This window comes from Falco biarmicus, chromosome 5 (genome assembly GCF_023638135.1).
Source record: "Falco biarmicus isolate bFalBia1 chromosome 5, bFalBia1.pri, whole genome shotgun sequence".
Taxonomy (NCBI): domain Eukaryota; kingdom Metazoa; phylum Chordata; class Aves; order Falconiformes; family Falconidae; genus Falco; species Falco biarmicus.
In genome coordinates this window covers 66,490,140-66,516,757 of record NC_079292.1, presented here as the reverse complement: position 1 = coordinate 66,516,757, position 26,618 = coordinate 66,490,140, and the positions used below count along the sequence as shown (strand labels likewise).

At 36.9% G+C, this 26,618-nt stretch overlaps 1 protein-coding gene across 11 annotated transcripts in view; it reads left to right on the top strand.

The window, feature by feature from the left end:
- FGD4 (FYVE, RhoGEF and PH domain containing 4) overlaps positions 1–17,988 on the top strand; it is a 110,214-nt gene extending 92,226 nt beyond the window's left edge. For 10 of the 11 annotated variants that reach the window (XM_056339518.1, XM_056339525.1, XM_056339523.1 and 7 more), the window contains 12 exons: positions 114–259; positions 4,749–4,905; positions 6,499–6,637; positions 7,535–7,593; positions 8,225–8,371; positions 9,891–10,063; positions 12,872–12,902; positions 13,077–13,172; positions 13,563–13,688; positions 15,562–15,702; positions 17,299–17,439; positions 17,623–17,988. In XM_056339518.1, coding sequence (XP_056195493.1) covers positions 114–259; positions 4,749–4,905; positions 6,499–6,637; positions 7,535–7,593; positions 8,225–8,371; positions 9,891–10,063; positions 12,872–12,902; positions 13,077–13,172; positions 13,563–13,688; positions 15,562–15,702; positions 17,299–17,439; positions 17,623–17,880 — 1,614 coding nt within the window. In that variant the 3' untranslated portion in view covers positions 17,881–17,988. Of the gene's footprint in view, positions 1–113; positions 260–4,726; positions 4,906–6,498; positions 6,638–7,534; positions 7,594–8,224; positions 8,372–9,890; positions 10,064–12,871; positions 12,903–13,076; positions 13,173–13,562; positions 13,689–15,561; positions 15,703–17,298; positions 17,440–17,622 lie in introns of all 11 variants that reach the window. The other variant, XM_056339528.1, reaches the window with a different exon arrangement.
- Positions 17,989–26,618: the final 8,630 nt, after the last annotated feature.

Here is a 26,618-nt window from a genome sequence, read left to right as displayed (position 1 = left end):
TATTATTGAAATACTGATCTTGCCTCAGTTGGAGTAGGTGGGGTGGATAGGTGATCTTCCACTGATTAAAGATAATAGGCTGATAGGCTTGGGGCTCTTTTTCTGTATTGCAGGTATTCTATTCCAGACTCCTTGAGGAAGCCAACAGAGGTTCATTTCCAGCTGAAGTGATTAACAAAATCTTTTCTAACATTTCATCAATAAATGCCTTCCACAGTAAATTCTTACTTCCAGAACTTGAGAAAAGAATGCAAGAATGGTAAGAGGCGATTCACTGGTTAATATACTGCTACAACCATGTCTGTAGAAACTCTGTCATAGGGTTGAAATAGGGAAGGTACCTTTATAATTAAGCACTGCAGGCCCAGGAAGTACTGTGGGTAGGAGAACATCTGCTCTTCCACTCCTCGTCAGGATCTGACTCAGTAGAGGACTTGCATCATTTGCTCAAAATAAAGGACATGTATCTTGCTGAAGCCAGGCAGGTTACTCATGATTAAATGCTTTTCTGAATTAGGGGTTCAGACTGAAATTGTGTGCTACCTGGTGAATTCACTGCACAGAATACAAAATTGAGATAACTAACATGTATCTACTTTGTGCTACCCTTGTAGCACAGTAACATTTGTTGTTATTGCTTTCTGTAATAACATGGGATACACTCTTGTTTTCCTATTTTGGTTTTCTTTTTGAAATAAAAATCCTTGTCAGGTATATTTTGGGGCCATTTTCCCACCATCTTTTCTTGACCTATGTTTGGAGCAAGTCAGAAGGGTAACTGAGGCCTAAATATACCCTACAATGATCATGTAAAGATATTTTAGCTTTACCCTGCCTTGGCATATATGATTCTGGAGATATTAAAATATAGGCATGTATTTTTGGTCTCTTTTATGTAATTGTAAAAAAAAAAAAAAAAGTCCCAAACCATTGCTGCTTCCTTACCTTATTTGGGAAAAAGAGTCACCTCATTAAAAAATAAACAAAACCCAAATATTGTTTCATCTAGTTGTTTCACCTCAGCACCTGCTTGGCTTCTGTATTCCATGTTATCCATGGTTTATTATGAGGAATTCAAGTGTTTGTCCAGATGTCATTTCCAGTTACATTTTCATATAACTCCTTACTTGTGAGAAATCACACTAAAAAATTGAGAAATAATGTATTTTGTGACATATATGAAAATCTCAGACCACACAGTGGTGCTCTAGACAACAGCTATATGTGTCCTGGCTCTGTAAGATGATTCTTCTTTAAGATAATGATTCTTCAAAATAGAATCATTATCTTAATCACTAGTAGTTACCATGCACAAGCACATGGTAGCTCTGTATAGTCTATAAGGCAAGAAAGTAAATAAAATTTAAGCATCGTGAAATATAGGAAAGCTTAGACTTTAATTTATGTTCCTTGCAGAACGGCTGTGTAAGGTAACCCCACCCTTTTCTTCTAATCAATTGAAAAAATCTGATAGGAAATACAGATAGCTGGATTAAATTAGAGTGTATATTCATGAGAAGTGGAGTTTAACTTTCTGTAATGAGGTTTAAAAAGCAGCTTAGACTACATTATGTCAGTGCTGTATATATTTGAAATGATATTTGTGATGTACTCTTAAAATTTTGCTCTAGACATTTTATGGGGGACAGAATATGGGTTGCACTACCTTATGTATTTGCAAATGCTAAATCACTAATATTGTGTATATAATTAAATAGCTTCAAAGGCTGAAAAGCACTTCTGCAGATGAGCTTTGACTATTGGTGCAAAAATAATAAATTGCATCATGCAGATAGTATCTTTCCCATATTGCTTGGAAACAACTTCTGTGCTGTACCTGAGGCAGTGTGTTTAAATGTCCTTAAAACATTATGCTTTTGGGAGGAGTTACAAGAAAGGGTGCAGTTAAAGGGAACTATTTCTGATCATTGCTGAAAGAAAAATCTGGGATAAATTTCTCTCTGCATCAACTGTCTGGTACAACGGCTTCTGCTAGATACAGAGTTCACTTTCCTCAGCAGTTCCCCTGATTAGACATAGAAAATATTTCTGTTGGTAGGTTTATGCACTTCTGTGATTCTTTAGCTTCCAATAAAAATAGCTGGGTAGAAATTTCTGGCGCTTGCCCCAAGTTGTGGTTTGATTTAAAAAATTAAGGTAAAAATATAAAGTTTTGCAACTAGGAAAGCAGATCAGAAGCAGATTCTTGTTTCTTCAAAGAAAAGGCAGCGTGAATCTAGGCTTATTGGGTAGAAATGAAATTTTCTGGGAGTTGCATTTTGAATGAGTTGAGCAGCAGCTGGAGCTGAATATCTCTTTCACAACATATGGCTTGAAAACACTGGAAACAGACTAATTGCAATGTATTTCCCATGAAAAGAGCATAACAGAACATAACAGTGATCCCACATCAAACAAAATACCTATCTAGCTCTCCCTGTCTTTCATACCTAAGGATGACCAATAGCAGATACCTGGGGAAGAATACAAGAACACAGCATCATAGTCTCGAGGTTGGGGTGTGTTGCTGAAGAAATTTTTTCACTCAACACAAAGTTTTGGAATCTGTGGAACTGCAATTTCCAATTTTGTTGGATGCCTGTTAGCATGTATATAGGAAGAGAAAGCAGCTGTTCTGTAGTCACCTTTGCTGTGCTGTGATTTTACAGCTCTTTCCTTAGTTTCCTTGAAGCTGTGACAGTTTTAAATAAGATGCTACAAAGCATGATTAGTAGGTCAGACATTTAATGTTTGAGGTTTTAGAATGCAAAGGTGAATACCATCATGGTCTGATAACACGCAAATACCAACTATTTCTGTACCTATGTTACAATGTGAAGTTGTATTTCTTGACGCACATGATGATATTTTTGTTGTATGGCAGCAGCGCAGTGCTGATTTGGGTCCATGGTAATAGTTCTTTCTCTGATCTGTCTATGAAAGAGAACAGTAACTGTCCTGGACCTCATGGCATTTAGTAGAATTTAATGTTCTGGCTCATGGTGCGTAGTATTTGAACATGAGAACTAGTTGTCTACGTTAAAAGTCCATCAAGGGAGGATGCTGCTCTCACAAGTTTCTACTTGTGGTGACTTCCCCTGTCCTTCCTACTCTTCCAGAGCTCTTTGTGTCATGTGGACCTTGTCTTTCTTACCTGAAATGATGATGAATTTGTGTTTTTATAGCCTCAGAGTCTTTGGACATATAAGGACCTTGCATGAAAGTAGTTACGAAATTTTTTAATCTTCCGAGACAATGAAATTTTAGTGCTCTGTGTAAATGAGTAGCCATAGGTATCCAAGGAGCAGGCACAGCAAACTGTTCCTGCCTCTTGGTTTATAAATGTAGTAATACTTAAGAAACAGTTAAGTAGAAATATTCTTTTTCTGTGTCAGTTTCTTCAGATAAAAGGGATTGCCACAGTCTTTTCTGCTTTAAGTTTTTTTTAATTATAAAATTTTATAATGACCTGTTAAATTTATCAGAAAAATTTAACGCCTGTGGAGTTTTTTTGCTGGTGACCTTTAGACATGTATTTGCATTTTCTTTGGTTCTGTTGGAATTGGCATTATTTGTATTTTATTTTCAGTTAAAAATTATGCTGCTACTTTACAATAAAATTACAGCCCAGGGAAATACCATACAATGAATCAAAGGAGTGGGCTTTTGTTTTGAATTGCTAGCTCACCTTTGAAAGTGTGTCTGCTTGCATGTAAAGTGGTTGAACACAAACATGAAGCTAATTAAGGGTGGAGAGCCTTGATCATTTCAGAGGCCAAATTCCCACCTTATCATGTCCCCTTCTCTAGTTGCCAGGTCCAGCAGCAGCTCAGACTTCTGCCAGATCTTCCTTCTGTCCTGCCGAGAGCCAGCTGGAGCTAGAGCAGCCACTGCCAGTCCCGGCAATATCACTATTCAAATAACTTTTCCCTTCTGTGCAGCTTTTCTCTTGGAGAAGTGGTGTGTTGCAGTAGACCGCTGAAGTAATTTAGTAGATTGCTTCACTGCAGACCATTATCACAACGCTGATTTTGGACTTTCAGAAATCCAGAGACACTGAGTTTCCGAGTCTGTCCTTGAATATTATATGTGAAATGTGTTTCCCATTGTAGTTCTTGGAGATGCATGTGTGCTGTTCAGTTTTCTTTGTGTGCATCGAGAGTGCAGCTTCTCTCTGCTTCTCCATTAGCTTCTTTACTGTTCAGTTTGATTTGAAGATGCTATCAGTCATTGTGAAAGATGTGAGAAAGTTCTCGCAAAAGACTGGAATCCAAGGGATTCTCTCTACTTCATAAGTTTTCTTAGGTAAATAATGTTTTTTTAAAAGTTGTAAATACATTTATTTATATAAGGCACAGAAAGGAAGCAGTACATTATAGATTTAGTCCTCAAAACCACAGGTTAGATATTTAGAAGGTAACGTATGGTCAAAAGAAGATAATTTAGCTTTAAGGAACTGCAAATAAATTAGGCCATGTTTTGTAAAAATATATTTCAAATTTTTCATTATAGGTAGTGTTTCTTTCTTTAGTGCTCTACATGATGTATAATGCTTATACATCATCAAAGAGGACGCAAACACTCTTTCTACATTAATTCTGGTCAATTTTAATGGTTACATTGGAACTCTATATGAGGCGATCCCAAACACCAAGGATTCTCTATTAAACGCTTGAAACCGGTTTACAACCTTGTGTGACTTTTTTTCTTTCCTGTTTGCTCTGAGATTCCGCCCTCTTACTTTGCAGGACCACCACTCCCAGAATTGGAGATATTCTGCAAAAGTTAGCTCCTTTCCTCAAGATGTATGGAGAGTATGTGAAGAATTTTGATAATGCAATGGAACTAGTGAAAACATGGACTGAACGGTCACCTCAATTCAAATTCATTATTCAAGACATTCAGGTAATGGGGAGAATAATGTAGATCTCCAAGTAATACAAGCATATAAAAAAATACATAGGTCTGTGGGTGAAAAAAGGATTAAAGAGAATATTAAACACCAAATCCCTTACAATTAAGGGTTGTTGGTTTTGTCCGCTTCACACCACATTCTGTTTCTTCTTCTCCCTTTATATGTGTGTAAACACCCCCACAAATCTAGACTTTCCACTGCAAAACAGAGGACCAAAGTACAAAGTCTGAAACATGAGAAGGCTAAAAAAATACTATGTTTTTTGTAGATGCCAAAAGTAAATACTGTTCTAGGATAACGTGACTTATCAGTGCAACTGTAGATCCTTGCACTGAATCCTGAAGTATTGTGTTGGCTCACACCAGTGCTGCTACACAGAGCATTGCTCTTGGGAAATAGGTATGTAATCCTAAATGCTAAACCTCAAAAGGTCAAGAAAGCTGAAGAGTTAAGCAATGCATCTGTTTTTACACAAGTGTGTTTTATACCCTGTAGTGCTCCCTGTAGGTTTCTCTGTGACTTGGCAGGTGTCTTCCTATTGCAGCCTGAGCAGCTAGAAATAGGATAAGGTATCTCTAACTACATTTTACTGCTCTGTAGGGTCTTGTGATTCTAAGCTAGGGAAGCAACTATGTGTATTTTAATGTAATCTTTTAAATACAGCTAAGATCATGGAAATGAATATGCACCTTAAAACACTGCTGAGGGGCTTTACATTACAAATTAAACTCAAAGCAAGCATTCCATCCTCAGGTAGAATCATAGAATCATTTAGGGTGGAAAAGACCTTTAAGAGCATCAGGTGCAACCGTTAACCCAGGACTGCCAAGCCCATCACTAAATCATGTCCCTAAATGCCACATGCAGTTTTTTTAAACACCTCCAGGGTTGGTGATTCCACCACCTCACTGGGCAGCCTGTTCCAATGCTTGACCACCCTTCCAGTGAAGAAATTTTTCCTAATATCCAATCTAAAGCTCCCTTGGCGCAACTTGAGGCTGTTTCCTCTTGTCCTGTCCCTTGTTACCTGGGAGAAGAGACCAACACCCGCCTGCCTACAGCCCCCTGTCAGGCAGCGGTAGAGAGTGATAAGGTCCCCGCTGAGCTGCCTCTTCTCCAGCCTAAACAACCCCAGCTCCCTCAGCCACTCCACATCCTTCACCAGCTTTGCCCTGAAAAGGGCAAGTAAATAGGTAGATAGGTAAAATATAACCCTGTAGCCCCCTTAAGCTACTTCTTCTGGTATGTGGTCATGAACTGTTCTTATTAATTCAGTAGTAATTCTGTTGTCTGAGTTATTACAAACCAAATCTAAAATACACTGGAGTTTGGGAGGTATTTTGGTAGGACTCCATTTATGAATTGGATACTTAGCACTGGATATTTAGGAATTTTTTTACAATTATTTTTCGGAAAGAATTTCTAATGATTTGATTTGGTAAAGTAGTTCTGCTTTCTTTCAGAAGGTCTATCATGCATGTTTCAGAATACATTATTTATGTTTCATCAATCATAACTTTTATTTTACAATATCGTAATAACATTTTTGCCTGCTACATTGAAATATGTTTACAATTTTTTAGAAGGAAAAAGTGTGTGGAAATTTGACATTGCAACATCACATGCTAGAACCAGTACAACGCATTCCACGCTACGAGATGCTTCTAAAGGACTACCTAAGGAAATTGCCTCAGGATTCTCTAGACTGGAAAGATGCTGAAAGTAAATATATTCTAGCCATTAAAAGAGTTGTAATAAGATATTAGTAGGAGGACGCTGTAAATTCAATATATTTTCAGGAAAAATAAAGTGAAGAGGCAAAGTCCCTCTGAAAAGAATGGCAGGATTTCTTTAGTGGAGTTGTAGGCTTCTTTGAAAAAGTGTTTGAATAGTGGATGAAGTTAATAGAAAAACTAAAGCCTTTAGTATCCTCCTCCTGGAGCACATAAGTTTTGCTTTAGTTTTGGTGTAGCGCACAGGTTTTGATTTGTTTGCTTTGTGGATGATCTGGGATTGTGGTGGGTTTTATTTGGTTTTTTGTTTGGTTTTGTTGGCATTTTGGTTTGCTTTATGCACATTTGGAATGTATGTCTCTTATTTGTAAAACAGTGGACTTATTACTGTATTTTTAAGCTCTGTAGGGACAAAGAACTGCCTGATTTGAAATTTATTCCCCAGATTGTTCAAAACTACTTGCCAGATAATTTTTTTGAAATATTTCATTGTTAGTACCATCATTGTAAATATCTGTAATATGAGCTGTTTCAACTAAAAAACACTGTTTGGCATTCTGGACTTCTTTGAGAAAAGAGGGAAGAGAACCATGACTGTTCACGTCACATAAAATGTTTTTCTAGGTACTGAAGCTCTAAAGTAATCTGCAGTAATTCTCTTCTGATCTTTCCAGATTACAGTTTCTATTTGGTAGCTGACTTTCTTATGCTTCCCACTGTACCTTGGTTACTTTTTATTGATAATTTAAAAAATTTATTGTAGTGTGTAATTTACATAAAAATGACAAACAAGTTTGTAGAATGATCCAGGGTTTTTCTATGTGATATAGAAATATATAAAAATGCAGCTTTTTAGTGGTTTGGGTTTTTTTTTTCTTCTGTCTAGAATCCCTGGAAATTATATCCACTGCAGCAAGTCACTCGAATAGTGCAATAAGAAAAATGGTAAATTATCTTTGTTTTCCTGTTTGCTTTTTAATATATTGTATTTGAGTATTTGGTGAAGCTAGAAGTGTGAATTGCAGATCTTCCCTGAAATGGCAAAAATGGGTTTACTGGGTCTGAATGATTGCTCCTACTTAATGCATTTGTACAGCTCCTGGGAATGATAGACAGAATCTGGCATTGCATCTATTTCTCTCAAGTAGAAAATGGGGCAGACTGGATTCGTCTCCTGGGTCAAATAGTTGATACAATGCTGGACTCTTAATCTTGTTTCATCTGTTCCTGTCAGTGAAAGGATAATGTTTGTGAAGAGTAGTTACTGTTTCTCCACCATGTTTGGCTGGCATGATAGGTACTTCATCAAGTATGTGAGATATTTTGGACAAGAAATAATGCAGTCTGTATGTATAACTGCATTTCTAAAATTACCAAGGAGATGACATTTCTAAAAGTACTCGTTACTGATCAACTAGGTTAATCAGTCTGTATGGCTGACCATACATACCAGATGTATATGTTTTTCAAAGCTAACATTCTCCAGACTTATGCAAGCTCTCATAATTTCATCTAAATATGCTTACAGATCTGTGCTTTTAATTAATAAGTTTTATGACTTTTTTTCACTGTAAAGGAGAATCTAAAGAAATTGTTAGAGATATATGAGATGCTGGGAGAAGAGGAAGATATTGTGAACCCCTCAAATGAACTGATAAAAGAAGGACAGATCCTTAAACTCGCTGCTCGCAATACATCTGCTCAAGAACGGTATCTTTTCCTAGTAAGTATGGTGGCCTGTGTTTGCAGGAGTGGCTGTATACCTTTCTAGACTTGAAAGAACTACCAAAGACAGAGGGAAATACTCTCTAGTTGATGTCAGTGCCTTTCAACTAGTGATCTTAGGGCCTGAGTAAACCTTATACTGCTTGCAGAAAGGCTGGAATGGAACAGCTAGAATGGAATACATGGTTTTAAATAAATGGAACCAATGTCCATCAACTCACTTTCAAGTAAGTGGCCCTGATTACAAATGCAGGTCCTAGAGCATGAGGACTTTGACATTCTCGTGAAACTGAAATGTAAAAGCTTAGGATTTTAGTCCTGATAGCGTGCTGGAGTCCCAGTAAGTGTCATGGTCCTGTGGGAGCTTGTAATTGTGGCAGGTCATCCTCTTGTCAGGGGCTTGTGTCTTGTCTTGGAACCAAAAAGCCACAGCCATGCTCCCTCACAACTCCCTTCTAAAAGGTTTGATGTAGTTCATTGCTTCCCATGCGTTAAAAATTACTAATACATTTTTGCTTATGGACCTCTGGCACTGCAAGTCTTCTGGTTAATAAGGATGAGTAATGTGTTGTTGAGGCACAACTCCTGCTTATCTGTGCTTCAAACAAAAGGAGAAATCATTGAATAGGAAGACCTCAAATGGGGCTAGACAGCTGATTAAAATGATGTGCACTTCATATGAGAGGTGACAACTTCAAATGTACTGTATCTGTGATACAGATTAGGCAATAGGCTAGACAGGATTTTTATGAAATAGGATTTAATTGAAGTGAGTTTCTCTTTTAATAATTAATTTTGAGATAAATGTGAGGGGAAAAATGCGAGAAAATTAAACGCTATAGATCTGATTTAATAGCTGTGCTTCTAGGCTGGGGCTTCAGATGTTTAAACATTATTTGAAGTTCTACTCTTTAATAAAGGAATGTATCTTTGTCCTGCTCGTGGATTTGGGGTTTTGATTTTTTCCCTGTGTTATTGAGGGTTTCAGTGAATAAAAACTGAAGAAAAAAACTGGAAGAAATGCTCTTCCATCTTGGAAAAAAGACAAATAATGTCCTCAAATAGTATTAGTTACAATTTCTACAAAACCAACTGGTTTTATTATAGGGTAACTATAGATGTAGACACTGAAGAAAAGAATTCTTATTCTGCAGTTTAGAGTAGTTTTTTGCAGAATCGGGGCATAAGAATGGGCTTTTCTAACAAAAGCTTTACATTGGTAAAAAAATATCCAGTCTGAGCATAGTTGGTAATAAATGCTATGAAGACTGCTGCATATACAGAGCAATTACTCTTATATGTACTGGAGCTGTCCTTCAATCTTATTTCTAAACAAATTAGAGAAAGAAGTTGTCTTGAATTAGAGCTTTGGTCTTCTCAGATATCAACTGAGCAGAAAAGAACCTGCTTTCTCACTCACTAAGCCTAGCTTTGCAGTATTGTCCAGCTCTCAGTAGAAACTGTGGCTGTACCTGTGTTTTTGTTAATGCAAAGCCATATGTTTATTTTTTCCCCAGTTTAACAATATGTTGCTCTACTGCGTCCCCAAATTCAGCCTGGTAGGATCAAAGTTCTCGGTTCGAACCAGAGTCGGTATAGATGGTATGAAGATTATAGAAACTCATAATGAAGAATATCCACACACTTTTCAAGTATCTGGAAAAGAGCGAACACTGGAGTTGCAAGCCAGGTAAGCAGTCTTTTTATCTAGTTTTTGGAGGATTAATTATACACATACAAAAGACTGGACTAGTAGTGGTGAAAGATGCAGTGGGCTTCATCTTAATATCAGGGTTTTGAAAATAGCCTAGGCTGCCAAAAATCGTAAATGTTCAGTCCAAGGATCTCATGAACTGGAAGAAGTAGCTACAATGTATAGTGTGTTGCCTTACTTTGCAGAAACACCTAAGATAGTTGTCGGCAAGCTGGCTGGAAGGTTGAAAGCAGCATAGCTAACTGGTGCAAAGGCAATCTGGCTGACTTAAGTGTCTTGGGACACTGTGTGTGTTAAATCTCTGGGCGGTATCTGAGCCACCTTGGTACAAATGAGTCTGCCTCAAGGCATGTCTACCCAACAAAAATCTCCACCCCAGTGGGTTTACATCCACAGAACATAGTTTTCTATGGTGGTAGATGGGCACCTACTTTCTTCCATTCCTCAGGCCTGTTTCCAGTCTACTTGTTTTCCTCCAGTCCCAGGTATCAACCTCACCCTGGAAGGCAAGTTCTCCATTTAGTTCTTGGGTCTTTTTTCTCCAATGGCACTTTTCTGACTGGCACTTTCCTGCTTTCTTCATTAGTTCTTGTATCCTCCTCTTGCTGGGTCACCTTCCCAGTACTGCTTTTCGCATAGCCTAGACTAAATCCTCCCTGTCTAGACTGCCCCACTTCAAATAAAGTAGGGTGCTCCACCTCTCCTTTTGGACCTGCTTAAAGATCCTATTCTTAGCAGGCAGGATTTCACTGTGGAGAGGCAAGGATTACAAAAGCAGGAGGATGTCTGTGGTGGATACAGTTCTGTGTTGACACCATGTATTGGGGGACAAACCATAGTCTGCTAGCAAACGAGCTTGCAAACTACTTTTCTTTATGGAAAAAAACACCTTGTGATATTTAATGACAGTTACAGTAGTGAATGCAGAAAGGTAACAGCATACAGAGATATTTGAAATTAAAGATACACTTTGAAAAATGACAGGAAAAAGCTTTCCACTAAGGTCTGCAAGACTTCTGGGGTACGTTTTTGGTCATCAGTCACATCTACTGTAAGGTGCTGCACGATGTCTTACTAAGTATTTTGCAAGTTGTTATGCCATATACCCATTTCAATGGTGAATGATGGCATCTTGCTTTACCCTTTGTGAAGTTACGTTTTAATTGGAAGAAAAATGATACAGCAAAGTTCATTTTGCTAACTTTCCCATATTACCAGTAATGGAAAGTTTATTGCATTAGTTTATTTTAGGTGTGAGAAGAACATGCTTCTATGTCTTGTTTCGTTTTATGAACGCTGTTAGAATGTGTTAAGTGTGTATGAAACTGTGAAGGAATGAGTACCAAACGAGATCTTATTCACTTATATTAGAATAATCTTGATTAGTATGGGTATTGTGTGTACCCTATACCTTAATGTCCTTAATTCATGAGCTTGTATTAACAGTGTTGTAATGTTTAGTTCACATTTGGGGGCTTTCTTGACTAGTAGGCTTCTATTTTTCAGAACACTATTTGAGCACATTATCAATCACTGGTTTTAAACAGCTGGTAGATTATTTCTTTGAGATTGGTGATCTAGTATGACATTTAATAGCTCAGCTTTTTGTTTTTTAATGTAAGCAGACAGGGTGAATTATTTTGGCTGTTTAGACAGGTTTCTCCTGCCTCGTGTGCAAATGGTAGGTAGGAAAGAGAAACACTTTTAGGATTCTGCTTGCTTAAAAATTTCACTAATGCTGCAAAACAACATGTGAGGAACTGTTTTTATTGAGATGTGATAAAAGCTCTCTTTCAAATCCTTCAGAGCCATCCTTAGAAAAATAAAATTTTGCATGGCTGATACTGCATGGCTACAGAAGGTTTTTTTCCACACCATTATCTGAGGAGGCGGCCGCTTTTGAAGGGCCAGATATACTGTGATGTTAATTCTCATCTTTTTGACTTACAACTTGCAGATAAACTGCTTTCATTACTAGCACTATCCAGTAGTTTCTAATAGTACTATTATTTGTGATATATGATGCTTTTCCAAAGATTTGAATGTCAAAGTCCTACTGATATATTTTAATGACAAAACTGTCGTACAAGATCAGTTTAATATATTTCCTTTCTCATCGCTGTCTTGTCTGTATATCTTATCTATGCTTACTGTTAAGTCATCTGTATCTGCCCTAATGCATAAAAGGGAAATCTCTGCTGTTTAGTTCATAATATTAAAACATATTTTTCCTTTTTTTTAATCGGATACTCTTTGTGCCACTGTAGACGAGTTTAAACAACAGCAACAACAAAAAGCATGAAGGAAACTACTTTTATTGGGGAGGGAGGAAGATTTAAGAGATGCACAGGAGAAGTCTGTGATAGTATGTGAACTTACTGCATGAAATGAGAGGAGAAAAAGATGCCTACATCTAAACTTTGTATTGTCCTCTTTTCCTCTCTATGTTGTACTCAAAACAAAAGCACAAGAAGAAAAAAAAAAAAAAAAAGCCCAAACAAAAAGCCTAACAATACAAATACTGTTATTACTTTTAAATGCATTTACATTTATCTTTTAAATTTAATTCACTGCTTAGTGGTTGCAGACTTGTGAAGCCTGAAGTGATGCATTTGTTTTCTGTTGTGTTTCGGGTTTTTTAAGGTGGACAGTTACAAATCAGTATAGTTTAAGTTTAAATTCCTGAGAATTACTTCAGAAGCTTGGCTTTTGCTAGCAGTTGTCGATGGTGAGGTAATATTTCCTAAAGTAGTTTTGGACTAACGTGTCAAATATTTCTTTCAGTTCTGAACAAGATAAGGAAGAATGGATTAAGGTAAATTCATCTACATTCTTTATTTTCTAAACAATTTTTCACTGAAGTAATAAAAAAAGTAATATCCCTATTTTCTGGCTGCAGTGTCGCTCTGCTAATCAATAACTGGTCAGAATGCAGAGAGTCCATTTTAAATGTAAGAATGCTTGAGGAATTTATCCACTGTTTCCTTAGGCACTTCAGAATACTATAGAAGCTTTTCAGCAGAGGAACGAAACTTTCAGAAACGCTATTGCTAAAGAATATGAAGACATGCCTGTTGAGGTTTCTGTAAGTTGCTGTTATTCCTTTGTAATCATTTTGTAAAAAAGTTTTGCTGAAACTTTGTTTTCAAGCTCATCATTCTTATAGCAGAGGAACTACAAAGCAGTCATCTTGTTGGTAATTGTTTTTCTTCATAATGCCAAATATTATAAACAAGACTCTTTTTTTCTTGAAACACATAACAGAGTACCCTTTCAGTGATGCATAATGATTTTTGACTAGGTTCTTTGTTATTTCTTGTATAGATTTAAAAATGCAACTTGAGCTGTGTTTTGCCATTTCCTTTCCAGAGGAAGAGAGTAATTATTTTCTCTATTTGAAGTACTGCACAACTTTTTGTACTGTTTTTTTATTATTATTATTATTCTCCCACCCTCTCCCTGCCCTCCGCTTCAGAACGCTGAGCTTGGGAAGAGAGCACCGAGGTGGATACGAGACAACGAAGTAACCATGTGCATGAAATGCAAGGAGCCCTTTAATGCACTGACAAGGAGAAGGCATCACTGCCGAGCATGTGGACATGTAAGTGCAAAATCCTAGCTGCTGTAGCTGAGGAGCAGGTTTGGGAACTGTTCTAAGTGCCTACTCACCTTCTGGCTTCTGCTTCTTATGCTGCAGTTTATTGCGGCACTAGTGGCTGAAAGAAGCTGTGTATAGCATACCACAAAGGATCCTCTGTCTGCTTTAGCTGGCATGGTAAATTTGGAAGTAACCTGGAGCAGTGGAAGATGTGTGTTTGTGTAAAATGTCCCAAGCCTCTGGACATACACTATACTATTACTTCCGAGTGGCCTCCACTGATCCCAACAATTTCAAGACCGTATTAAACTGCCCTAAGCCAGTGTTACCCTGGGCAGCACTGGCTGGCTGCCTCCTCTTCCCGTTCTGCTTCCTCCTCTCTCCTCTTCACAAGAAGACCGTGAAGCCCTGCAGTTTTTTGTTGGGTTAACTTGGAGCTGTTCCCAGCTGGATTCAGCATGTAAATGTCTGAGCATGTGCCTTTAAGCATCAGGGAGCAAGAGAAGGTTAGGATGGGGAGAGAGGGTTAGAGCTGCATTCCGTGTATGATGCTATGTAACTTATGCCGCTTTAAAGGAACCATGAAATAGCGGTATGATTTGAGAGTTTTCAGAAGTTAACAAAAGAGCAAACACTGTACTTTCTTTTCTTGCCATCCAGCAACTATGCTTTTCTCCAGCAGATGGTAGTGCAAGCCCAGGTTTAAAACTTGTCTTACAGGTTACCTTGTATGATTTCTTTCTAATGTTTTTATGTGGTGTTCTTCTCTTGTGCTTTGCAGGACAGTAGAGGCTTTTTCAGGAGCTCTGAATTATTGACTGTATGGTTGTCATCTGGGTTGTTTTTTTCCAGCTTATTCTGCCTTACAACTCCTCTCTTAGGATCACACCCTTCCTTTTTATTCCCCTTTTGTTCAGACTCCTAACTACTTCCCTGTATTGTAGTTCTATCACGTCTCCCTGCACATTAGTTTTAAAGCATTTTTTCATGGGAATTAATTTGTGTCAGTGATAGTGTTTTTCCAGCAGTGACTAATTGGGAATACTTGACTAGTATTCTCTAGAGATACTAGTTGAAAGTAGCCATCTAGACTAGTACTGCAGAGGCCTGGTCCACAACAAGATTTTGTTCAGGGGTTTCAGTGGTTCAAGTCCATTTGTCTACCTTTCTTTCTTGAAATGACTGCAGTCATATGGTTTTTATGCAGACTATTTTTTCACCTGAAAGGACATTTCTGTGGAAAAACACTTCTAATGAAAGAACTTCCCTCAGATCCCTCTTGTGTTTCAGTTAAAATATATACATAGTGAAAAGAAAAATCAGTGTGATATTGGCTTATTTATTCTGTGTACTTATGAACAAATTCTAAAACTGTAAATTTACTATTTATTAGCAGGTTAAAAAATGAGCCATTTCTGATATTGTTACAACTTTTTATCATCAAAAGTGCATCTCTGTTGTACATTTCTGAGCTTATTTAGAAAAAAAATGGCAAATATACCTTTTCAGGCATTTCAAGAAACTGGAGGATTTTCTTCCTGCAGCATGGCTTGTGCTATATTTTGATTCTATTCCAAAATTTAACCTACAGATAAAGTTGAAAGCCTAATGTGATTTTATGCAAAGTACAAAGTTCCACCAGGTAAATAGTAAAAAGCACTTATAGTTAAGAAGCAGCAACAAAAATCTGGTAAACCATTATTTTTTACGAAGTTATTGCTGATGTGTCATAAAGGCATTATCTTTCTTGTTGTGTATAATCAAACTATATTACTAAGTAGATAAAATACTATTAATTTTTAATTCAATTCTGTTTTCATAGTTTTATAAATACTTAAATTTTATATACGTGTTTGGGGTTTTTTTTGTCTCTAAGGTGGTTTGCTGGAAATGTTCTGATTACAAGGCACATCTAGAATATGATGGAAATAAACTGAACAAGGTCTGTAAGGACTGCTATCATGTTATAATTGGTTGTACAGACAGTGAAGAAAAGAAGAAGAAAGGCATCTTGGAGGTATGTTGTTTGAAAGTACCATATGTGCATAGTTGCAATTTCGGCTCATCAGTAAGTGAGAAATGGTAGCATTCTTGCAGGGCTATTTTCTGTTTGAAAAATAAAAAGTATGTGAACCAAATTAATCCCATCCAATAAATTTTGGTTTTCACCATTCATCTTTCACAATACTACTTTGTTTCTTACAGCTTTTTTTTAAAAAGGGGGAATTAGGAATCTTAGAGCTTTTTTTGCTTCTTTCCAGTTACGTCAGCTAATGCGATAAAACATTACGTTTCCTTATAAATCTTCAGTTTTCTTCTGCACTTAAGCTGCCATAGCAACAAAAACCACTGCTACTACAATGATTCTTGAAATCATAGGCCCAAATTGAAAGAACGGGGATGGAGGATAGGGGAATGGGGGAAAATTTTGCTATTCAGAGTCTGAGTACTAAGGCACTGTTTTGATCAGTGTATACAATGTACATTTTAAGTCATCAAGTTGCTTTCAGCTTTCCACATTTAAAAATTCAAGGTCTCAATCAGACAATAAAAAGCCGTGTTTCTCTTATGATCAAGGGAAGAAATAGGTATCTCAGAATTGCAATTAACCTTCACATTTTTAAATCTCCCTTTGTAGATGCTTTTAAAACACCTGACATAAATTAGAGAAATATCATCCTAACTTTGTCAAGACATATATTTATCTTGGGATGTAGTAGAGAAGGATTGACCTTTGAGCTAAATACCAACAGAAAAAGAAGGGAAAAGTAAGATACAAATTGTAATTCCATACACAGTTCTTAATCTGTGTTGGTTTGACTACCCTTGACTACACTCTTTTAATGAGAAAGAGTAGGGAGCATAGAACTCCACTGGCTTACCTTATAGTCAAGAGACTGCTGTTTCTTGGCATGGTGACTTTTTTAAGGTAGCTGAAGGAGCTACAGAGTCCCTTGCGCAGACTCTGTATGCGTGCTGGATCTCATGGCAATGGAGTGGTTGGTACCATGTTGCAGCATCCAGACAGCATCGCTGCTGGGAGAGGGAAAAAAACTGATGCAACGAAATTTTAATGCAGAATTGGTTTGTATTCTTTCTGATCTTCTCAGGGTCACTATTTAACCGGAGTAGCATGTCACTCTGTCTTCAGATTTTAAGAAATTCACCTAATCTTTTCTGTAGGATTACTGCTTGCATTCTTAAGTTACTCTTAGAAATGTCTTTGCATCTGCCAAAATAAAGTAGTTCTCGTATTGGTTACTTAGTAGCACTTCAGTGCCTAACATGATATTATTGTAGAAATCTGACTTTTGTAGATGCTAAGATACAGAGGCAGACTAGCTGTGGTGGCAAGACGAGATGTAGCATGATCTAAAAACTGTAATCCAGAATTAATGATGAAAGAAGGAACAGATCACACGTTAAGGGAGTACATGTTGTGATTGTATCTATGCAATAAATAAATATTCTCCTATTTGCTCAAGCCCTTTTGGAGATGCTAGCCAAGATTTGATATGAATGGTGATGAATTTCTGCTTTTCTGTTCTGTATGGGTTTAGTCTTTACTTAAGGAAAATTTATTTTCTGTTTTATGCTTCATACTCTCTCCTAGATTGAATCTGCAGAAGTGTCTGGAAATAGCGTCATATGTAGCTTTCTTCAGTACATGGAAAAATCAAAGCCCTGGCAGAAAGCATGGTGTGTTATACCTAAACAGGAAGCTCTCGTGCTGTACATGTATGGTGCTCCACAGGTATGTACGGAGAAAATGGGGGAGATTTTTAGTAATTATTGTGACTGGCATCTGAGGAAGAGAAGTCAAATAGTTTGGGAATGGAGGAAAGGCCCTAGTGTTTTCACCAACCTATATAGTAAACAAGAGGTAGCGGGCAGATTAGTTGGCTGTTCTTAATCAAGAACTTCTCTTTCCTCTTAGGATGTTAAAGCTCTGGCTACAATTCCACTTCTGGGCTATACAGTAGATGATACTCCCAGAAGTGCTGACCTCCCGCACAGCTTCAAACTGACCCAGTCTAAGTCTGTGCACAGCTTTGCTGCGGACAATGAGGAACTAAAACAGAAATGGCTAAAAGTTATCCATTTAGCTGTCAAAGGTGAGACACCAGAATGTCAAAATGAACTGCAAGTGAATTTAGAAGAGCAACCTGAATCTTCTAAAACATCTGAATGCTGAAGCTCAAGAACACATGGTATTTTTAAAAGATTTCAATTGAGTTTGTGGTTAACATTTGTGTTAACCTTTCTTTGCTCAATCAAGAAAAAAAAAAAAAAAAGAAAGAAACTTCTTACTACCATACATCTTAGCACTTTACGTTTGGGAAAAATTCTGGTCTTTTTAGGGATCTTTTTCTTATATTTATGTTCTGTCAATAAAAGTGATGTACAGGTCCATTTCGGAGACTTTTTAAAAAAATGTGAATGCTATTAAAAATACTTACTAACTTTACTGTACTACTTGTTTGTCGTGATGCAATTTTTTTTTTTTAAAATCCAGTTGCTCTTCAGTTATTGTTTGCTACTTTCATTAAGAATGCAAATATTGAAGCTTCTTACTATACATGTGAGGACTTGCAACAGGATAAAAGATATACCTCCACATTGCCAAATAGAACTGTAGTTAAATATGCAGGGACAGTTCAGTTTAATGTATGTAGTTTATAGATTAAATTCCACAGATCTGTACATATGTTGTATTCACTTGTCTCTTTTGAATTAAAGTAATGCAAATTGCTTTCACAGGTATATTGGCTTTTAAAGTTTCAATTTATCAAGGAAACAATCTAATGATTTTCAATCTAGAAACAATATATAATATATGTACAGAATTAAAAATGTACAATACTTGATGATTTCATGATACTGGGTTCCTATTAGTAATTTATTTAAAAAGCATGTTTTCTATTTGAAATTAAACACAGTCTTAAATTAACAAATACTGTTCAGTGATTTGTTTTAATAGCTGACACTTAATGATCTTGATATCTTTATGCATCAAAAAATAGCAGTAATGTAAGTGGCATGCAATGGACAAATAAGTTCCAGTTGTGTTTAAAAGAGTAGTTGCTTTTCTTCAGTGTCCTATCGCTGTTACCTCTGAGGAGTGCAGTAGTTCATTACTCAAATGCAGTATGTGGTTTGAGAAAAGCAACAGATTCTAGTAACGTTGTGGGATCGTGTATTTTTGTTATTAGGGTTATTGGAATGAAAGAACATTTTGAATTTATCTTTTAATTTTTACAGAAGATTAGATACTCTAATATTTATTTATGACAACAGTCTTCAAGGATTATTGTTGTAAAGTGGAGCCTGCTTTATACAAATTCAGTACGAAGTCTGAGCCTGCAAATCTCAAGTTGTATTAACTGATATTATTTGCATTCCACTTATGGGAATAAGGACTTGTTGGCTTTACAGTGTTAAGTCCTTTATGAACTTCCATTCCTGTTAGAAGTTTTATACATAGAGGCAAATGACCTCCCTAAAATTTTTACTGTAACATCTTTGGATGAAATACGAGAAATTCAGAGATAATGATGACTGTCAAGTAGATAAATATCTTTCCTTTTCTGACCCCTCAAAGGAAGGAAAATATGTAACTTCTACAATCAACTTGTCATAAGCACATTCAGGAGTCTGTCTTCTCAGTATAACTGCAGTCTGGTTTAAATCATGTCAAGCTGAAGAATTCAGGTTCAAGTACAGTTTTGTTAGTAACTTGAAGACAGATTTAAGTTGTTGATTTCCTATAACAAGATTTCCAAAAAAAGTATTCACTGAACTCCCACTCCCACTTTTTCTGTGACACTATAGGAAAAAAAACCAAAACACAACAACCCATTTAGCATTTAAAAAGGAATTGTTAAAGTAACCTCTGTTTTTACTGTCAAGAATCCATGAGTACACGGTGTCTATTGTTCTTTGGTAAGAAGAAATGTTGTGCAACTTAGTGTTAGCGGAAACCCAAAATCTACCATGGCCTTTAGACTTCAAAGCTTTACACAAGTGTTGGTAATTATCAGGACATGGAATTGTAGAGTATTAGCTCTACAACTGACTTTGGTTGTCCATTGGTCCATATTATTCTCCATATAACCCTAGTATTACTTTTATTTGATGTGCAAGCTCTTCTGTAGTTCTCTAAGAGATTTGAAGTTACTTCTGTTGTCATCTGTATTGACCTCTAGTTATGTGCAGCTTAAACCTGTTTTGGTTCAATTTGATGGTGAGTACCATCAAATCTTCGCTGAGGTCTCCCTAGCTACATCTTGTGTATACAATGGTGAAGGATGGGGGGACATTCAGGTAAGCAAGAACTCTCCATGGCTAACTCTCATGGTCATCTCCTGAAAGTGGGTATTTTCTAAAAGTCTCAAGTGCAGTTGTGGGATCTGGAGAATCACCTTACCACATCCTAATGTATAAAAACATTGTTTGCCCTGTTCAAGTTGTTGGGTGTAAGGGGAGAAGTTGCCTTAAAGGAGTCCCTGGATAAGATGGACTGAGGTATACTGAAAATAATATGATGGTATGACTGTAATCACAGAATCATTTAGATTGGAAAATACTTCTAAGATCATTGAGTCCAACCATTAATCTAGCACTGCCAAGTCTACCATTACATCATGTCCCTAAATGTCACACCTACAAGTCTTTTAAAAACCTCCAAGGATGGTGACTCAATAACTTCCCTGGACAGCCTGTTCCAGTGTTTGACATCCTTTTGGTGAAGAAATTTTTCCTAATATCCAATATAAACCTCCCTTGGCACAACTTGAGGCCATTTCCTCTTGTCCTGTCGCTTGTTACCTGGGAAAAGAGACCAACACCCACCTCATTACAGTCACTGGTAGGTAGTTGTAGAGAGTGATACGGTCTCCCCTGAGCATCCTTTTCTTCAGGCTAAACAACTGCAGTTCCTTCAGCCACTCCTCATAAGCCTTGTGCTCCAGACCCTTCACCAGCTCCGTTGCCCGTCTCTGGACACGCTCCAGCACCTCAGTGTCCCTCTTGCAGTGAGGGGCCCAAAACTGAGCACAGCATTTGAGGTGCGGCCTCACCCCTGCAGAGCACAGGAGGTGATCACTGCCCTTGTCCTGCTGGCCACACTAGTTCTGGTACAAGCCAGGATGCTGTTGGCCTTCTTGGCCACCTGGGCACACTGCTGGCTCATGTTCAGCTGGCTCCCCAGGCCCTTTCCCACCAGGCACTTTCCAGCCTTTCTGCCCCAGCCTGTTGAACCTCATACAATTGGCCTCGGCCCATCGGTCCAGCCTGTCTAGATCCCTCTGCAGAGCCTGCCTGCCCCCCAGCAGATCAACACGCCTGCTCAGCCTGGTGTTGTGTAGTACATTCTGTTTTCTAAGCTCCTGCAAACTTAATTCTTGAGCCAAATAGGAAGACCTATTCCAGTTAAATGATTAGGGAAATTATTAGAGGCAGCAATGTCTAGATTGCCTTATTGTTATGGTGGTACCGAGTAGCTGAAGCTGCTTGAATGGTTTCAGCCTCTCCCAGATGAAACCCTGCATTTGGGCACAAATAATTTGAAATAAAGTTAGCATTGGGAGTTATTTATTTGGATGTTAGCCTCATGTTTGCTCTCAGCCATTAAAGTATAAAGAGCAGGATATTTTATTTACCCTAGTGAAACCTATTTCATGTTCTCTTAATCAGATGCTTGGGTAGAATTGTTCTCTTATGAGTCAGAATGTCTTGGCACTCAAATGATTGGTTGTGCGTGTATTTTGTAGGAAAATTATGTACCAATATTAAAGGAGATCAAAAGATGGAGAAGTTGCTTCTAGATTTAACCACACTGTTTTACTTCACTCTCCACAGACAAGCCCTCCTACAGTATCCAAAACTTTAACTTTAAAGTGTAAATTATGACCACAGAGGAACAAATTCAATGTAGTAACTGCTGTGGCTTAAGTATCATGACCAAAGCAGTCAAAATTATAATTCCAACAAAGTACAGACTGTTAATAAACTTCAGCTATTGAATTCTTCAAAAAAAATAAAAAGGGCACTAAATTTATTAGCATAAAGCTGTGTATGTAAGGAATAAACTATAACTGAGCATTCATTCATAATACGTGAAGGTATGTGAATGGCTCCACTGAATTATTTAAGCTTTGCAATTCTTGTGTTCAAGACATGCTTGTTTCTCACTTTAAAAGTGATCAGTCTTCTGTCCAATTTAAAGCAGATCAAAAGTTATTTTATGTGGTTTTATCTGTTTTCAACAGAACAATGGCTTCATTTTATCATTAATATGCTTGGAACATATTAATGTATTTTTCAAAATTGCTTAATATTTTTCCCCTATCCTGGAAAAATAGTGTATCATGACATCTGCATGTCTGCACAATTCTTCAAGACCTTCTAAAAATTGTTTTCTGGTGTCAGGTACCCCTGCTTGTTTGAAGAGCTCCTGTAAAATCTATAGCATCTAGTACTTTCAGATCCTTCCACACCGAGTAGTTTAGTTTGTTACAAAACTTATTTAATTGTTATGTGAAAAGCAGGTATTAAGAATAGAAAACATTCTCTTCTATTTGGAGTAGAATATTGAACCACTGTAAATGCATGCAATATATGTGACACCTTTTTATGCAAAACCATCTCAAAGTGCTTTAGAAATCTCCTCAGAAATTCTAAATCCCTTTCATAGAAAATAGGATTTTTATTCTTCATATTTTTAAATTATGGATGAAGCCAAGGCACCAATTCAATCTAGAATAAATACACTATCGCTTGAGTAAATTTTAGATGAGATTATAGAAGTAACGCTTTAAAGAGTTCCAAGTGGAGTCAGGAGGGGGAAAAAGTAATATCTATATACATATATATATATATGTAAAAATAAGTGGGAAGGATGTGGAAACACTTGACAAGTTCTTTGGGTTTTGTTGTTTTGTTGTTGTTTGAGGGTTGTTTTTTTTTTTCTGTAAAGCTACATCACCATATAGCTAGTATAAAAACTGGTCAGCTTTTCATTTCAAGAGAAGATTAAATAAAATGAACAGAGGGTAGTGTTTCCTTATACTGAAGGAAAGGCTTTCAGGAAAGAAGTAAATATTCCCTGTAGAAATAATTCTAAGCAATAAAAAAGCTTTCTCCATAAATCTATTTAGAGATCTTTAGCTGGTGTAGACTAGCAGAGACCTGCTGGAGCTATTATACCTTCAGTAATTTAAAATCATGTAGACTCTGCCTTACATTATATAAACACTTGTGGAAAATCAAGCTTTCACCAACTGAAAGCCAGCTGACTTACTGTGTCTCATCCAGAATCACAGTGCTCAGTTGAACTTCAGGTGGGTTTCAGTTGGAGATAAGGATGTAGGAGTGAGTGTAAACAGCTGGAGATACATATCCAAAAAAAAAAAAAATTACTGGAGAAGAGAAATAATTTTGTGGCAGAACTATGTTTAAGATAAATCCATCATCATTCTTTGTCTGTGGTGTACTCTTATTTGAAATACGAAATGAAATATATGGAATTATTTTTCTTTTCCTCTGGTCTGTGGCCCTGTTGGTACGAGGAATTTATCTAGCTGGTTCTGACCCATGGGACTGTAGATAAGTATGTTCTTTTGATAGGAGTTTTAATGTGCTAGTCAGATTGTTTCCATAATCCTTTTCCTTTAACAGAGCATAACATTAACTTAATGATTGTATATGTGTGTAAATATACACATACGCATATGTGTGTATATGTATATATGTGTTTGTATATATTTGAGGCTATTATTCAGATGACCTGTTTTCAAGCAGTATTTTACAATCCAAAAATACACTGTGCTGCTTTCAAAATGTAATGTATATTGAGTATGTGGAGTATGCTTTTCAGAAGAAAAAAATCAACAGAAGTAGATCTACTTTTGTGGCACATTTACTTTTTCAGTCTAATTTAAAAAAAAAAAATCATACGCAGACACAGACAGTAAATTCAGTAAGGCATCCAGTCTGCTTCCTTTAAAACCCCATGATTAAATTTCTTCCCGGACTCAACTATGGCATTTTGCTTTTACCCCTTCCTCTTCCTAGCACAAATAAATGTAGAATGTGGTTTTTCTCTGCTAAAATCTTCAAGCACATTTCTTGAATAAAACATGTTTTCAGCCACTGCATAACAGTAGCCTACTTCAGTTTATGGTTCATCCTTGTAGATTCATTAACTATTTATGGTGAAAACATTCAGAAAAGGGGGAACTGTGTCAAAGCCTTTTGTATGTATGTGCCCTAGTATGTTTAAGAAAGAAGCCAAATTTGTTGCATATAGGGAACAGTTTGCAAGAGAAGTATTGTTTTTTTCTATTAGCATGTTTTCTATTCTGTAGCCCCTGAGGTGGATTAATACATTAATTTTAGTGGGAGCTGGATCAGTTGCAATGTTTAACATCAGAATTATAGGCTATATGCCTATATTAATTCCCCTTCATTATGGAAATGTTTCTGGCTTTAATTGTGAAAACGCTTTTGTAAAAAAATACTAGTATTTGGAAGAGGTGTAAATTTGTTCTGGTTTTGCAATAAAGTGAAGAGTATTAAAAAGGTGAAATATAAATGCCATTTTAAGTTGTGCAAATGTAAGTGGTCATTTTTATGGTCAAGAAATATATGAATGTAAAAAATCTGCAGATATTGTATATATTTTCTGTAATATATGTATAGTTGATCATACGGTGGGTGGAGAATTGTAAAATTAAGCACTTTAATTCCTGTTGAGTACTTAAAAAGAAATTTGTATCCTGTAAAATAAAACCATCATTAAATAAGTATTGCTGGTTGGCTGGTTTTTTTCTGCCTACCTACTGTTTACTTTTCTGATGAAGTCTTTAAACTGCATTTCCAATTGTGTGTGTGACTGTAAGGACAGATAGTATGGAATACTGGTATCTAATTTGCTGAAGGGCTAGCTACTCACAAGTACTGCGATGTCAGTGGAAGATACATTCTGAATGTATAAAGAGCTATATATAATGCTATGACACGGTAGGTGGGGAAGATAAAAGAAGTGGTCTCTGCAGTCCTTCACAGTTTAGGTCTACATTTCTATAATAGGAATAATATTGTTCTCTTGTGCGATCAGGATGTTATGGTGTACTTCATGGGCTTCTGCGTTGCCACTCCCATAGAAGAGCGCAGAAAGGAAGGAACATGTTTAGTGAAGCCCACGTCTTTCTTACTATTATTCAAACGCTGCTCAGAACAAAAGGATGAAACAAAACATTGAGCAGCTGCTCAGTATAATCTCTTGTGCATTAAAGGTGGTGCTGCAAAGAAAAAATTATTAGGTAATTGGCTGGATTATGATCCTAAGTGTAAGCAACTTTGAGTCTTTAAATTCATTTGCTAGCTAAGCACATATTCAGTCCATGGTAGTGCCACTTAAACTGCAGCTACTCCTTTTCTAAGTGTCTTTTAACAGACAGAACCATTTGCAGTTGCCTCCAATTTCCATCATCTGTACACAGTAAACCTGTTTTGATCATATCTGATTTATTCTTGGTATTCTTCTGCAGATGGGCAAAATGTTGCAGAAAAGACTTCCCCCAAAATACAGAGAGGAAAATTTACTGTATTACTTGCTAGTTCTTGTCTGTAAGGAGTTGCATATAAGGCTTCTGTTTAGTTTCTACTTTTTCTATTTGCAGACACAGTAAGCAAATTGAAATAAGTACTGATGAACCACAGAAAGTAATGCTTCCTTCCCATTTACATAATTTTCCCCACTGATTGTTCTGATTATTTTTTCCCTGTGATTAACTGTTCCAAACCCATTATTTTCCTCATTAAACCCAACACAATGTGTTCTACATGGAGACAAAAATAACAGAATTTAGCTTGAAATGTGCTTTAATAAGAAAACACAATTTTAAAATTCAATCAACAGGAAATCTGTAATCATAGGTCCTACTTAATTCCTTTGTATTAGCAAGTTTAATAAGCACGGGTATTTCTACTCGGCAGCAAATTGTCCAGGAGCCTATCAAGTACAGGGCTGGTAAGTAAGTGGTGAGTAACAATCTCCTCTGGCTCTCCCTTAGCCTGACTAATACTGCCTCATCACCACAGAGCTGTTCTTGGCATTGTATGAGTTTCCTGACGTGAGAGAAATGGCATGCCTGCCTTTGGTAAACACAGTATTTGGGACTTGTTTGCTTTAAAGAAATAGTTCTGGAGGGTCCTCCGATGTCTCCAATGAAAAAGCAGAGGGATCCTCATGATGGCAACTGTTTTGTCTTGGAGCTGTTCACCTTCTGCCTCCTTGGCTTGTGCACTAGGCAGCTATCTCGATATTAAGCCTCGTCAGACCTGGCTTGTAGTAAATCCGGATGCACCTAGCCGAGTTTATTTGCTTGAGGTCTACCCCATGTCTGTGTTGCTAGTTTCTGTTTCTGTCTCAAAACCATAATGCTCTGGTGTCATCAGCAGGATGTGCAAACAGCTGTCTATCAAACTGTTACATTTCTTTGTGTTAGAGCATATTTTTCAAATTACTTGCCCTGTTTTAAAGTCTTAACTTACAAAGAATCCATCACATGCTCAGGTAAGTTTTCCATTTGTTAGCTATGCTCTCTGTAGCTGGTTTTTTTTTTGTTGGTTTTTTTTTTTAATGATTCTTATCACTAGTCAGAACTCACATAGCTTCTAACCATCAGGATCTTATAAAGAGAATTCATTAAGAATTTCAACCACCAAATCTTAATATATTTTTGTTTGCTAAATAAAGGAAATCTCTGCTGTCAGAAGCATCTCCTTATGGAACAGAGCCTTAGCTAAGAATCTAGGGTAAGACTCAGTGGGCTGCAGATTGATTTCCAGATCCCAAAACTTCTTCGTGTTAGTTTTACTGAATACCAATCTACTTAACTTAAAGATTCCAGAGGGTTTCTACATTTG